General features: G+C 37.8%; 1 protein-coding gene across 2 annotated transcripts in view; it reads left to right on the top strand.

Annotated features, from left to right (window-relative positions):
- The window catches only part of LOC134801116 (mushroom body large-type Kenyon cell-specific protein 1), a 267,604-nt gene extending 252,425 nt beyond the window's left edge, over positions 1–15,179 (top strand). For both annotated transcript variants that reach the window (XM_063773647.1, XM_063773646.1), the window contains one exon: positions 8,876–15,179. In XM_063773647.1, coding sequence (XP_063629717.1) covers positions 8,876–10,247 — 1,372 coding nt within the window. In that variant the 3' untranslated portion in view covers positions 10,248–15,179. The remainder of the gene's footprint in view (positions 1–8,875) is intronic.
- The last annotated feature ends 1,048 nt before the right edge of the window (positions 15,180–16,227 follow it).

A 16,227-nucleotide genomic window follows, 5' to 3' on the forward strand; every position in this document is an offset into this window, starting at 1 on the left:
AATTTTTGCTTGACTGAGCTTTATGAGTATAATAGACTAGAATGATAACACACATTCTTACTCAGTGTTACCAAAAAACGCTACTAAGTGGCAAAGAACGCGTTTTGATATTTAATGAGCCAGAACATACATTTTTGCCCATCCGACTAGCATGAATGATCTTATGCATTTTACAATGTAAAAGGGTGGTATTACATCTGCCCAATATCTTGGTCTTACGTCTCACTCTCTCATTAAGCAAAATGTGAGACAAAAAACACATTGGACAAAGAAATTGGACAGGTGGAATACCACCCTAAGACACACGAAACCAGCCGCCGCGCCGCCGCCATACAATAGAAGTTACGCTCGCATTTTAAAACGACATTCTGAAATAACATGAAAGACGAAGAACAAGAACAGAACAAGAAACAAGAACAAGAAAGAAAAAGATGACATACAAGTACCTAATATTATCTCAAGTACCTAATAACATGAAAGACGAAGAACAAGAACAGAACAAGAACAAGAAAGAAAAAGATGACATACAAGTACCTAATATTATCTATGTCTTAATTCAGGTGTCCAATTACTTAGAACAGCCTGTTAAGGGTCCCACTGATTACCAGTCCGCCGGACGATATCGGCCTGTCAGTTAAACGCAAAAGGTCACAGTTCCGAACAACTGACAGTCTGATTTCGTCCGGCAAACTGGTAATCTGTGGGCCCCTTTAGAAATAACCACGACCCCATTCGTTCGACACAGCATGTATGTCATTATTATTATGACAGTTAATTTTAAGTGCCGATCAAGTACCACCGGGTGCGGAACGGAAACTAAATTTCCACCATAATTGAAATGTCTGCCGTAAATTGTTCCACACTTGTATGTACAGTGAATGTCTCTTGAAGAAAATAGGGAGGAAAGTAATTTGCCAGACAGAAAATTATAGACTAAAATGATTGTTTCACAAAAATCTTTGATAACTTGATAATGAAAAAATCGTCATGAACATCTTTATTATTTAATTTAGGCATTTCACAACGCGTAGGTATATTTTGATAAGTTTAGTATTGCTGATCAAATGGTGTCTATTCGTTTTAAAGTTAAATGGGATTAATTTGTTTTCGTACACATATTTACCTACGAACAAAAACAAGTCAAATAGCTATTTATGTAAAATAACCTTTGCAAGTGTCATAAAAACCGATGAATTTTCCTCAGCGCAGAAATAACTCACTCTGAATAGCCCATAAACCCTTATCAAAATAACCAAATAAGCAGGCAACACTAGGAAGCCTATTAACAATTCTCCATGGTCACCGCGTCCTATCGCTTGCAACACTGGACTTCCTATTGAAACGATCGGATTTCACAAACAATGAGATGTGAACGCACCCATTAAATGATGAAAACGAATCTGGAGTCGATGACCTTTTGACTTGACAGACGACGCCATGATTGTTTAAAATGGCGGGTTCGGATGGACAGTGTGTGTTTAAAGTTTTATGGGGCTCGGATAATGTAACAGTATGTCGTGACATATTATGTTTGATAAGTTATTGTAAACTGTTTTAGTTGTTAGATGCCAGGCATCTTGTGAATTATCTCACACATAAAAAAACAACGATACTTACAAAAACATACAGTCTAACAAAACTAAATTTAATTTTAAGTGAATATATTCTCAATATTTTTTGTTGTTTATTATACTCTCTTTGATATATAGGTACACCTGTGAGCTGTGCAGTGGTCACCTATAAGTGGCTGAGCATCTGTTAATGTTAAATGTCCGTGTTCGTATGTACTTAATTGTGTAGATGTATTATCCGTTGGTGATCCTTAAATAATAAAATATAAACTTTTTTTATATTAATCAATCTTAAAAATGAAGTTACAACAAATAAGTTAACACGGGTCAGCAGAGACACACATTTCATGTTTTATCCGATATTTTCGCTGTTTTCGCTAAACGTACCTACATGGGGGTCTCAAATAGGTAGGTAGGTACCTAGCTCTTAAGGTCACTCTATCATGAGCCATCACTTGATCCGGACCTACTGAACGCGACAATAGCTTCTTTAATACTTAAAATGTATCTGCAGTATCTGCACAGAAAAATTAAAACTAAATCGTCAAGAATCTTGCAAGAATTTATTTAATGCTTTATATAAATGCTAATGCTAAATATGGTATTTATATAATGCTATTACAGCTTTCTCGATATTTAAAATGCATCTACACAGGAAAAAAAACCGGGCAAGTGCGAGTCGGACTCGCACACGAAGGGTTCCGTACCATTATCTATAAAAACGGTCACCCATCCAAGTAATGACCCCGCCCGACGTTGCTTAAGTTCGGTCAAAAATCACGTTTGTTGTATGGGAGCCCCACTTAAATCTTTATTTTATTCTGTTTTTAGTATTTGTTGTTATAGCGGCAACAGAAATACATCATCTGTGAAAATTTCAGCTGTCTAGCTATCACAGATCACGAGATACAGCCTGGTGACAGACGGACGGACGGACAGCGGAGTCTTAGTAATAGGGTTCCCGTTTTACCCTTTGGGTACGGAACCCTAAAAACAAGAAATCGTCAAGAGCTTGCTAGAATTTATTTGTAGGTATTTATATATTATTTGTTCAGGCAAAACGTGTACCACCCCCGCATTCTTTTTCCATTAATTACTTACCCCCCAACCCCCACCAGACGAAGCGAAGGCGTAACTCAATAGATACCTGAATACTTTTAAGATTTCCATTTTTAACCGATTACGGCGAAGCAAAAGAAGGCTTATGATTTTGACCGGTAGGTATGTATGTTCATCTGTTACCTCATAACTTATAAGTATTTAACTTTTTAAGAATATGTATTTGAAATTTCATACCTTCATGTAAATAAATCATCTAATTATTCATTTTTATTATATAATTAATCATATATATCGTCGTCTTCTAGTACCCACAACACAAGCCATATTGAGCTTACCGTGGGACTATGTCGATTTGTGTAAAATTGTCCTATAATATTTATTTATTTACTTATGAAAGTCATGATGTAATTCAGTCAGGTCAGGATATAGCGGTATCCAGACGGGATGATCAAATCGACCGATTGATCAGAAATGAAATTGGCGTCAATCTCCAATTTTATCACCAATTTTAGATTTATGGTGATATTAGAGCCCTCTAAATAAATTGAAAAAATGCGCCAGTACGAAAATACTGGCGTCACAAATTCGTATTCTTGCGTCCGCATCTCATTTAATCGGTAATATCGGTCATTATCGGCGGTTGAATTCGGCGAGCCAAATTGGCGTTTGCGTCCGCACGTCCTGATTCGATCGGGCAATTTAATCTGACTGGCGAAAAATTTACTAGTCTGGATACGCCTTATTATCATTCGTTTTATACGTGTTTTTGCTTTTATTTTTCTAATAACTTAAAATGAGATAACATCAGAGTCATTTCAAGCGAATTTCCACCAGTTATTCTCTTTACGATCATCCTTGACACAGTGAACTCGCCTCGAATGGTTTTGTCTCTGCTTCACTTCAACTCCCACTACTTACAATTAGTAGATAAACACATTTCAAACACAAAAGGGTCGCCGATGATCAGTTACGAGTGTTGTTTGTATAGGTATCGCTAGGAGAGTTGAGGTGAATGATTAGTTCATTAATTATGACACACACAGCTCACTACTACTACATCACTAATAATAATCCGAATTAAATAAATAATAATGTAATAAACAGTAGAGTTAGACCAAGAAAAGTCTGCAGCTATTTTGATAGCCCACGTAGTACAAGACGTGTAATTTATACTTGATAATTTCATAGAAGTTTTGACGTTTAGAATAACAGTTGCACTGCGTGAGCTATCAAAATCGCTGCAGACTTTTCTTGGTCTAACTCTAGACGTCATGGATAGGGCGAAGCGAAAGATACGGAAATCTGGCCCCATCACCATGGTAGAGGATATATACAGAGAAGAGAGAGAGAATAAACAGTAGAAAAGTTCAGATTATAACTAAATTGTTTGGAAAGCGCATAAAAACGATTCTCACGGCCAAAATTACAGAAATATCTTTTTCAATTAATTCCACAAAGCGTTCGTATTGTGGCACTGACGTCACAATGCGCTATCAATTTTTATGGGTCTCTTTCAACGTAGTAGAAATGACTTGTTATTTTCATTTCTGACGTTTGCGATGAGTTCATGGCTGTTAGTCTAAAGTTTTTGATAATTTAACAACTATCTACGACACAAAAATTTGCTAGAGTCTGTTCGGAAAGAGAAGAGTCGTGGAATGCATGGGGCCTAATACATTCCACGACTCTTCTCTTTCCGCACACGACTCTAGCAAACCTCCTAAACAATTTGGCACTTAGGTATTGTGATCGTGTCCTCTAAAATAAAAGCTTCTGTAGTTTTTGACTTATCTCCATTTATTTAATGACGTAAATCGGATGGTGAATTTTCTGGCCTAAATTATCAATTATCATAATATATGACATCTGTCAAGTGTCAACTAGCAAATAACTAATGTTTCTCAAATTCTCATAACACTATAGGGACCGTGCGCGTTGGAGGGTCTGCCATCTTGTGGCCTGAATCGGAAACATATATGCACATATATATACAACATTGCCAAAGCAAGTGCTACCATCTACCGTTTTCGTCGGTACCTTTCCTTGTGTATACTAAGTTCTGCCATCTTGTGGGCTACATCGGAAGCATAAACGACACATTTACGCCTCGCGCCAAAAATCTGACGGCTCATGTGCTGTATAAGTTCATGCACGGGGCCTATAGATCCTTAAGAAGCCATTTGTTTACTCTTTTTTAAAGACCTAAAGATACAGACGTATAGAAAAATAAATGGCTCACGGTTGACTCAACTCAAATAAGGATCCGTTGTCGTCCGAGCGTTAAACTCTTTTGCAATAACACACATTAAGAAGGCCAATAACCCCCGATACAGATACCAGTTCCTTCACACTGTATTTGTCAAGTTTCGAAAGATAGAAGCTTTCGCAAGGAGATAAGGAGACATTAGTGATGTTTATTTGTTTTGTGAGTGGCCATTTTGAAGTTGAATGTGGACGTTAATGAATTAATGTGATAAAACCTAATATTAATGTTTATGAAGGTTAAGGATTTCTTTATAGATGGTTCACGGATTGAAATTATGAAATTTATTAATGTTTTGTTCTCAAAAATAAAAATAGAATGAAACTAAGTATAATCATATCTTCTCCTCTTGTTTATCTTCTGCCTTCCACGTTTTCTTCCCACGGGTTACATAAAACCTTAACAAATTATACACCTAAACCTTCCTCAAGACTCTTCTTATTGATTGACCAAAACCGCATGAAAATCCGTTCAGTAGTTTTTGAGTTTATCGCGAACATACAAATACACAGACAGACGCGGCGGGGGACTCTGTTTTATAAGGTGTAGTGATTTCCAAGCTGATCAGCTTAGCTAACATTTGGCTGTGTAAATACATTTTCGTACTCGTAAATAAGGGAACTGTATTATGTAGAGACTGTAGACTATCTGTGAACCGTAGCTGGTATCAATTAAATAATATGATCGTATGTATTCTACCATTCGGAAAACGCCAAACCCACAAATCAGGTAATCAAGACGACGGAAATTTTTATGTCTTCGACTTAACTACTATCCTACTATTTTGATCTCTTAAACGTCTTTACAAAATACATCATTCAGAGTTTGTTGATCGCATATATATTTTAATGAACTTAATACGCAATAATATAACATTTAATATCTCAATTTAAATAAAGAAACACATTAACGTGAAGTGTCTGATAACTAAAATCATAACCACACCCATTTCGATCGGGTCAAAGGCTTGGCAAACGAAACGCAACTTCATTTAGATAATGTGAGTGGAAAAAGGGCAAATAATTATTAATAAAATTGTAACAGGAAATGTTCTTGAACCCTTTACATTTAAAGGGGCCCACTGATTAACAGTCCGCCGGACGGTATCTGCCTGTCAGCTGTTCGGAACTGTCAAAATGTTGTTCTAACAGACAGGCCGATACCGTCCGGCGGACTGTTAATCAGTGGGCCCCTTTACACTTCAATATAATCAGGTTCGAAATATATTGAAAAACAAGCCTGGTGATTAAAGGTTGTTGATCTTTTTACCTCATTTTGCAGAGCTTTGATTGATTTAATAAAATGAGCCGATTTTTATTCTATATTCGATATAATTTTTAAAATTTGGTAAGTTTGACGAGCTCCTCATTCTGGTCTGAATAAACACAAAATCCCAATTTGGAACAAAAAAAAATGTACGTAAACTTCCGTTCAGTTACGAAATTTCGATACGTTTTCGTAACTCCATGGAAGATTTTGTAGGACATACGGTAATATGGCGCTTATTTCGTATACATAGAATTCGAAACTCTATTTACCCACCAAATTTTATCAAAATCTGACAAAAATGAAGAACGACAACATAATAAAAATCGGTCCAAATAAGTACGGTCTCCGCGTTGAATGGTTAAACAAAAAATTGACCTAAGTACAATTTTAACGCTTTACAAAAAGAAGATCCGGGTGCCTGCTGCCTGCTTTAGGTAATTGATGTTACCTAATGATGTAATTTGACTAACTAGTTTAGGATTATTTTAGTCTTACTACATCCTTTTCTTTTCTAAGTTCATAAATAATTTACCACTATAAATAATATTTGATTACATACCTAAATATCCACTTGAAACAATCAATTGTAAAGTACCCAAAGAATTGTCGTAAAATTGAAAAAGATACACTTCTAGATTGGCAGAGTCTTGTTGACGTATTTAAATGATTTAAAAGAACATATTGCTAGTCTATTCCATTACATAAAATCGTCCTATTTTTGTACATTAGTACAAACAAATTATATTTACGTACCAAAAACGGAAATACCGTGAAACTGTACCTACCTATAATATGGACATCCTGAATCCCTGAAATCATAGAAATATCGATCAATACGATACATAAGGGATAAAAAAAACAGCTAGCCATTAATTCGTGGCTTTATTAAGCCGACCACTGACTAACAGGCCGCCGGACGATATCGGCCTGTCAGTTAGAACAAAAATTTGACAGTTCCGAGCAACTGACCGGCCGATATCGTCCGGCGGACTGTTAGTCAGTGGTCGGCTTTACTGTTTACACAGTCCAGCCCAATTAATTTGCTCTTGATACTTAGTTATTTGATGGGTGTACTTAGATAGATATTTACCCTCCAGTTAAAAGTTGGATAGATTGATGGTACTCAAATAAATGTTAGAAACTACCTCAAACACGTCCAACACCTCAACCTCAACACGTTTCACCTCTTTCCGAGCCATCATCAGAATTTGCTGGAGATGTTAACAGTCTGGCGTCCGTCAAAGGAAAGCCAAAGATATCTGCCAGAATAGTCGAAGTCGTCAGGCCCTAATTTAGAGACCTAGGGCCCCTAGGCACTTGATATGGCACTTAGAATTTAGGGGGGCGCACTTCTCCATCTCAAAACAATTGCTAGGTTACCACAAGGCCCGGGCCTAGGGGCCTAGGCAGTAATCCGGCCCTGCAAGTCGAAAGACAAAGAGGAAGATAAATAATTATTTATAACTGTTCGTAATATAACAAAACAATACGTTTTATCAGTCTGCAATATAGGTCAACACCTGGTCATCGGCTCGCAATCGGTCAAATATCTAAATTCAATATTTCAATACACCAACACATTAATCCGAGATAAGCTAAATGCGAAATATTTACCCACGAACCTCCGATAACGGACTATGAATGCATCTTTATATTTTCCCTTTATTTCTTCACCGCCATCTCAAATTAAACTTTCGATCCCTATCATTATAGTTGGAAATTGCTTGGTGGGTATGACCGTCTTCAGTTTCATCTTGTGTCTCGGTTTCTTATTTTTCGTTATGATTGACATTGGATTCTGGGCCCTATAGTTTGGGGGTAGGGTGTGATTTTGCGTGGGCGTGTGCAAGGATGCAAGGTCGATGGCCGCGACTATCGTTGCATTTTTATTTGTTTTGGCGAGCCAGGCGACCCAGATCGTGGGCCGTGGAATGAATTTATTCAGCTATCGATTGGGTTTTGTATAATATCGGTGCTGAAATCGAGATGCCGGTTGTGTTGTAAATGTTCTAACGTTGTCGCTTGTGCTATGCTTGCCGGGAAAATCTCCACACGTGATATAGGGCGAAGGATTTTGCTTCTCTTTATCCCTTACTGCGTTAGCGATACGTGAAGTGTCTGCTTGATAGGACGCGCTAGTTTCCTTGCAGAAAGGAAAGCTTCCTGTTTTATTAATTTAAAATTATTTGTTTATCTTGTGTTAAATAATTCGTGGATCAATCCTCGGGCCAGGGCTCGGAACCGGTATTTTTAAAAAACCCCGAAATAGCCCAATATTTTGAATTATTTTATGCTTTTTACGTACGACTGAATCAAGTATTTAGGTAACGAGTTTGTATTATTAGATTGTCCCATTAAAAGTGAAACAAAAGAACGAAAAAGAACGAAATAATACCGTTATTTTTGTATAGAGCAAATACCGGTTTCCGACCCCTGCCTCGGGCTAGTCATTTACCAACCTTATTAATAGATACCTATAAATTAAGATTAAGAATACAACGGAATACTAACAAGTATTTGAAGTATTTCTCATTCGTTAGGTACTTGAACACTCCTGATTTCCTAATTTGAACTGTAAAATCCATGGGTGTCCTTTTTGGGCTGAGACCTGTGCCCAGCAATTACCTATCTACCTACCTATATTCCCAGTACATAGAGATCTGTTCAGATAGAGATCTGTTCCTAATGAATGCCTGTTTGGTTGTTACAGATTGAAACGCGCAATACTCGATGGCGGGGCTGGCAACAGCACCGCGCGGCGGAACTACACCGAAGATGAGCTCCAGTCAGCCCTCCGGGACATCCAGTCCGGCCGGCTCGGGACCCGCCGAGCAGCCGTCGTCTACGGCATACCCCGGTCTACCCTCCGCAACAAGGTCAACAAGTTTGGACTCGTCACGGAACCCGCCGACTCCGACCCCGACTCCGACCCTGAACGACCCGACTCGCCGCCCTCCGTCATCCTCAAAATACCCACATTCCCACCCCCTGACGATAAAAGCCCGTCACCCGCAACCCCAGCGGCACCAGTCACCCCTGTAACTCCAATCCTACCGCCACAACCACCCCTGAATACACCGTCTCCGCTCCTGCTGCCGGCGTCTGTCTTCGCTGATCCGCCTTCCTCTCAACATCTCTTCACGTCGTTGAGCGACGTCATAGCCAAGAGTATAAGCCAGAAGTTCCAACAGCCGCTAGAAAGGCCCCATGATTTCATGCGACTTCAACAAGACAGGCACGTTTCCGTCATTAAAACCCCGCCAGACAACTCTAGAAATTTTTCGGGTCCTAGTAACTCTCGCGCTCCTACGAACAATAACGGACAACCCGCAACGGGCAAGGGAACTAGACCTAAGAGAGGAAAATATAGGAACTACGATAGGGATAGCCTGGTAGAAGCGGTGAAGGCCGTGCAGAGAGGTGAGATGTCGGTTCACCGCGCCGGTTCGTACTACGGCGTGCCGCATTCGACTCTCGAATACAAAGTCAAAGAGCGGCATCTGATGAGGCCGCGTAAACGAGAGCCGAAGCCGCCTCAGGACGTGAAGCCGCAGCCTCCCAAGCCGCCGCCGCCGAAGCCGATGACCAAGCCGTTCACCAACGGTCTCAACGGGCCCGAGGCGCCCGGGTATCCGCCGAGCTACTTCTGGCCGGGAGCTGGGTTCCCGGCCCCGCCCGCGCCGGACCTTTACGCGTCGCATATGATGCGTCGGCTCAGAGAAGAAGCGCCTCCGCCGGCGAACGGGAGTTTCCTGGAGGGGATCATAAGGTCGAGTCTGGAAAGGCCCGGTGCGGCGTTGCTGCAACGGTTGACAGGGGAGCCGCGACCGCCGGCGCCGAACTCAGACGCGCCGAGTCTCCTTCGACGGCTAGCGGGAGGCGACGAGGAAGGCCCGCCTGCGCGCCGAGCTCGCATCGACTCCTCGGACCGTCAGCTCGCCGCCGAGATGCGGGAGGCGGTCCAGCGGCTCCGAGCGGACAAGATGCGGCCCCGCAACGGGACGCCCACGCCGCCCGCGTGCGGGACGCTGTCGCCGCCACCGCCGCCCGCGCCGCCCGCCGCGCCGCCCGACCGCGCCTAGTATCCGCTGTACTACCCTTTCCAGTGATACGCGACGTAGTGGCGTCGCGTTCGCCCATGGATTTTGAAAGACGTTCCGATCTCCTCAGTCTTTGTGATAATTATTATGTAAAGTACATTCCGTTGGGAGAGGGAAGCGGCCGAAACGTAAAGGCGCGTTAGCGTGCCTCGCCGGCCGCTCGGCCCCTCCGCGCACCGGTCCGATCTAACTCTGTGCCTGGGCCGTTAAAGTGTGCCCGTCTCAAGTTTCTACATTACATTAGAGTGCAATAGACTACATCGTAAGGATTTTTCATACGAAACTCATGCATTATTTACATGTATACTGTTGTAGTGACAATAACGTTAGTGACAGGCTTTTCTTACATTAGACCAACGCTGGGTTTTCATTTGTTTACACATCTATAGCTTTCGTAGTTCCGTTTCCGTTCCGCAACCGTCTTTAGTCCAGCTCTATCACATATATACATTGACACATAATCACCAAATAACACAATAGTTACCTACAGACACACCCAGTTCAATATATCACAGCTTTACTATGAAATATCACAATAAATAGTTATAGTACCACGTTCATGCTCCACTCTTGGTGACTTACAGTGTTATTCGCTGGGGTAATATAAAACTTTCGGGGGAAGACTTGTAGGATTTCAAACGTCTTGTAATATAAAACTGTCGTTTTGTTAGTGACTGTTCGGCTGTAGATAGCTTGCCGTGGGTGTTTTACGACAGCGGCAAGTGCTTTTTAAAATTAAAATTCATTTGATGTCTATGATATCTGTCTGAAAGACGTTCGTAGCGATCGCCTAAGGAATGATAGGTTAGGATACCACTGAAAGCCACGAAGATATAACGATTGTTCAAATTCTGGCAAATCTTTGAAGCCTCATTTTTGACCTTGTGTTTAAGTAAAAGACAACCAAAAGTTAACGTTATGAAATTTAACTATTTAAATAATTTTAAGTAATAAAAACAATGTAACAAATTAATTATAAAGCTAGCCATGAGTGTAAATGTTATCGATTTTTAAGTGAACTATTGCAGATTTTGTGCGGTGTTTTTATAATTAGATAGGTAATATATTGAATGAAATTATTAGCGCTATTGGGTAGTGTGGTGGGTGCGGCTGTCCCTCTCTGGCGAGGCGCGCGAGCTGCGCGTGCGAGCGGGACGCGATGCGACGCATGCGCATATTCGGGGCACGAACGGACTTATGTGCAATTATTATTTTGTATAAAATAGTAATTTAAAGTGTGTCTAAGCTAACACGTGGATTTCCATATTACTGAATGTGATATTTAGATATTACGAGTGCGGTCTGGCGAGCCGTGTCATACATATATACACGTACGTACATTAAAATACATCTAGTGAACTTATATATTTTATGTACTATTATTGTATCTTAAGAAAATATATTCTTATTTTTCATGGTCCAAGTTTTAAATGTTTTATCGACTATACAAAAATATGGATAATCATTATTATATTCTTGTCGACTTTAAAAATTATTAGCCCAAAAATCCTCAAAAAAAATGATATCTTCAAATTTGTGAAATTTTTTGGTGTTCTATCGAAAGTATATTAATGAAGTACGAGATGAAAAAATGTATACGCTCTCCCAAAAGTAAAATTTAGGTAAAAACTATTTGGATAGAATTATCGTACGATTACTTATTGTAAGTTATGTGTAAATGTCGCCTCATGGAAATTAAGAAGTCTTTGTATTATGTATGTAATTGAAATATACATATATTATATACACGTTAAAATTATATGTCCTAACCTTTTTCTTCGGAGACCACAACATGCAAAATAGGACCTGAATACTCTCGACATTTCGACATTTTTTTAATTTCCTCTTCATTCTGACTGTATAGGCGTCTACATTTACTAGAATTCAAATTACGGTCGAAATATCCAAAAACTAAATACATATCCCAAATGCCGTGATGTCGAATGAATTCTCAAGAGAAAAAAAAAAACAAAAATTTTTATATTCAAAATTTACTAGTCGATAGCATCTTTCAATTTTATTTACGTTCATTTTCGATGTCTTTTTAATATTTAAGAATACGTCTACATTTATTTAATCTATCATGCATTTAATATTAACTTTGTATGATGTAAATCTGTCAACTTGTGACGTCACTACCATCTACCATCGCCACCCCGGACCGCATTTCGGTTGAGTTTGAGAAAAATTCCAAAATCGAACAATTTAATTTAAAAATACGTACCTACACCAATCTGTGTGTTACTTACGCCTGACAATTGTTGATAGCTTAAAAACGGTTAAATCATGTAAGTTGTACAGAAATCATAGGATGGGACAATTTGCAAAGAGAATTTTAGATTTTAATAAACATTCCGTTTAGAATGTTATTAGATTTTTTTTAATTATAATATAAATATTTTTTCCATCGGGAACAAATCATTACGTTGTTTAATCTTATTTGTAACGTTAGTTATTTTTTAAGCGGCTTTATTTTTTAATGACCTACAATTATAATATTATATTGAGATGTTATACATGTTTTTTGTGCAAAGTGTTTGGGCTTGAGGCCCGACTAAAGAGAGTTGCGACTGATAAGTAGTAGAAACAAGTGAAGTCAGGTATCCTGGGACATTAACCAGGTTACCTGGGCTCGGCCTGTACAAATGGTTTACACCGCCTTAACACTTAAAATGTTATACGGCAGTCTCTACTATAAGTGTAAATAATAACCAATGGTTACAACTTATGGTACCTGTTACGTCAAATGGAAGCAAACAGTGGTGTGTACATCCAAAAATAAGGGTATATTTTTGACGTAAGTAAAAAGTAAAACACGTAGCGGGTTGCCAGCTTAAAAAATAGCAGTTTTGTAAAATTGGTTGATTATTTACAATCATGATGGAAATGTTACTTTTCATTTACCAAATTGCATCGTAAGAATAAATTAAAAGAACAAGAAAAAGGTGAATATAAATGCATTAAAATAAATGGATTGTGACATTTCGTCTCAGAGATGCCGGATTTATTAGTGAATCATTTTTATTGTATATTGTTCAATCATTTTTCCACATAGTTTAAGAATTTTAGTTAAATACTGTAGCGTAATTTTTAATTAATAGGTAGCCGGTAGTAATTCTTTAATATGTTTGTTATTTTTTTTTTTGTAAATGTAATACAATTTGCCGTAAGGGTTAGGTTAGGTCTTGAACGGTCCTCGACTGGTCCAGGAACAAAAAAGACAATGAAGGGAAGTTGCATTTTTATCTAGAAACTTAGTGAATCTTAAAAATTCCACGAGACATTTTTGTGAAAGTAATTTTATAAAATACATTTTTATCACAGGTTTCCGAACGCATGAAAACGTCGCGTGGATCTTTCAATTTTTAAATTTGACTTTTGAGTAATCAATTTTTAAATTTAAAAATGGAAGGTTTTGTAAAATGTTGCCAGGAGTATGATTTCTGAGCAAGTGTCGTGCGCATGGTTGTTTTATGCCTGTATTTGTGTAGTTGAATATTTGCTAACCAGATGGCAACCATTTTTTGCACTGGCAATCGCCAGTGAAACAAGTTGCTTGTGGCAACACTACGAAGTACTTAGTGTTGCTAGCCTGATTGAGAACGGTCTACATTGACGCGTTTCCTCTACGTAAATGTAAGTTTCACCTTTATTGTCACTAATTGTTTTCCTTTACAACTGTATGTATTTCTAGAGGATTAATTTTAATAATTATTGTATTACTATTACAATAATTGACTTATTATTATTGACATTTAGAATTACTGAGGAAAGGTACGACAGTTAAGATTTTGAAGTAAGCGTGGAATGTTGACACATTCGTTTTTTTTTTAAATTATGTACAACACGAAGCATTTAATTTTAGACATATTAAATATAATGTTATCTTTATAAAATGAGGGATAGTGTAAAATTCAAATACAATATTATCATCATGTATTTATTAAAAAAGAAAACGCTTTTAACGAAGTAACATCACACTGCTGAGGATTTTTTAAAAGAAATTTTTGCAATGAAAATCTTTGGAAAGTAAAGTTTTTTGTGATTAAAAAAATATGATTAAAAATCAGGCAATGGACCAATGTATGACATAGAAGACGCTGTTATTTCCTAATAATTGATTGAAAGGCTCATGTTTTTTTTTTTATAATATAAATAGGTACCTAATCTGCTAAAGGAGCTAATAAGATCAAATTATAATATTGTTATTTAATTATTGAGTACAAGTTTTAATGGAATATTTTTTTTTCAATATACCTTACTCGCTTCTATATTTTTTGTTATTTTGTTCCTTTAGTTTTATATAATTATCATTGTTTAGTTTTCTTAACAGAATTAAAGAAATCAAAACGCATTCCTACAGCGTTTCGTTTATTTTTTTCACTATATTTTATGTTTTCACTTCCTTATTTAAGTGATGGTTGATGATTTAAGAAATCACCTCGAATTGTTACGAATTGGCGTTTAAATGTGATTGGCATAACTTAATTGTATTAAATCTAGTCAAATTTTTAGGAAAGGGTGAGAAAATTCGAAAAAGCAAAGCTTAAGACAAATTGACTGACACTTTGATAGTTAAAAAACGTCCAAAACCCGTCGCCTGGCGACGCAAAAGTTGATTTGAAATTGTGGAATTGTAGATCACCTATAGTGGGGTTTATTTGGATTGGCGCTTGTTTTAACTGGCAACACTAATGAAACACGCGCCAATCCTCTCCGTGAAGACTATACGGAACCATTTCTTACGTATACTTGTAATTACGTAGCATCATTTTGAAGTGAATTTTCCAAATGTAATGTCCTTTACTATAAGATCTTTATATCTTACGTTATCTTGACGGCTGGTTAGGCAGGTGTGAGGATGTGCGAGGATATTTAAAACCTGTATACAATAAATTTCATTCATTTGTTGAATTATGATTTGTTTTATTTGTAACCCTTTTAAATATTTAAATAGAAAATAAAGAGGTCGCCTCATAATTTACCTGAACTGGAAAGAAAGAGAAAAGGATAGTGAATTTTTTTTCTATAAAAAATATAATAGGTACCTATTAACACCTGTAATCAACAAAAAACGATGTTGGGTAGGCTTAATTTAGATAGCTGGTAGCTTTTTTGGACGACTAGGCAATAGTCCAATTTAAGAAGTAAAGAAGAAATACATTTATTTTAACGCCACAACATAGTACAGTCGCCATCAGATATATCGGAGCGGCCAAGGTGTTCACAATATCTGAACACGCGCTCTAACGCCCTGACAATAGAGGCGTGTTCCGATATTTGTGAGCACCTTGGCCGCTCCGATATATCTGATGGCGACTGTACATGAAATCAAAAAGAAAGAATTGGACAAAAAAAACAATTTGAATTGAATTTTGAATTTTATCTGAGCTAATTCAGCAGTTTTTTTACAATGTGTGAATTCTTCGTTTGTGGTGGCACTGTTACATTCTGTCACAGCAAAGTATGTCAGAGAGCTTGATCCTACCAATGTTGTGAAAGTTGCGAAAAGTTTAAAAAAAATTGTAAAAGTTCTATAGAATAATCCCAAATGAAAAAGTTCCAAAAAAAATTCACAGGGAACCAGGTAAAGTTTCACTATGGAAATGTAATTTTCGATTCCTATACAAAAATATGAGAAGTTTCCAATTTTTTTCCATATAGACATTTCCGAATTTCGGATAACTTTAGACGGCAGACTGCAAACATCAGTATCCGAATCTATTTGCTAAGTAAGATATCCAATAAAATTCTAAATCACTGCTCCACTGCACACGTTGTCATTCTATGGAACTTGCTAACTATGTAAACAAAAGTCCCTAGTAAATTCATCATTTTTTACAGTTTCAATATGGCGGTTTGTTTACATAGTTAGCAAGTTCCTTAGAATGATACTTTAGCGCTACACCGTAGCCCGTAGCGTAGCAGCGGTTTCCAGATTTGTAGCAGAAACATCGGTAGA

The sequence above is a fragment of the Cydia splendana genome, chromosome 21, assembly GCF_910591565.1.
Source record: "Cydia splendana chromosome 21, ilCydSple1.2, whole genome shotgun sequence".
NCBI classification, from domain to species: Eukaryota; Metazoa; Arthropoda; class Insecta; order Lepidoptera; family Tortricidae; genus Cydia; species Cydia splendana.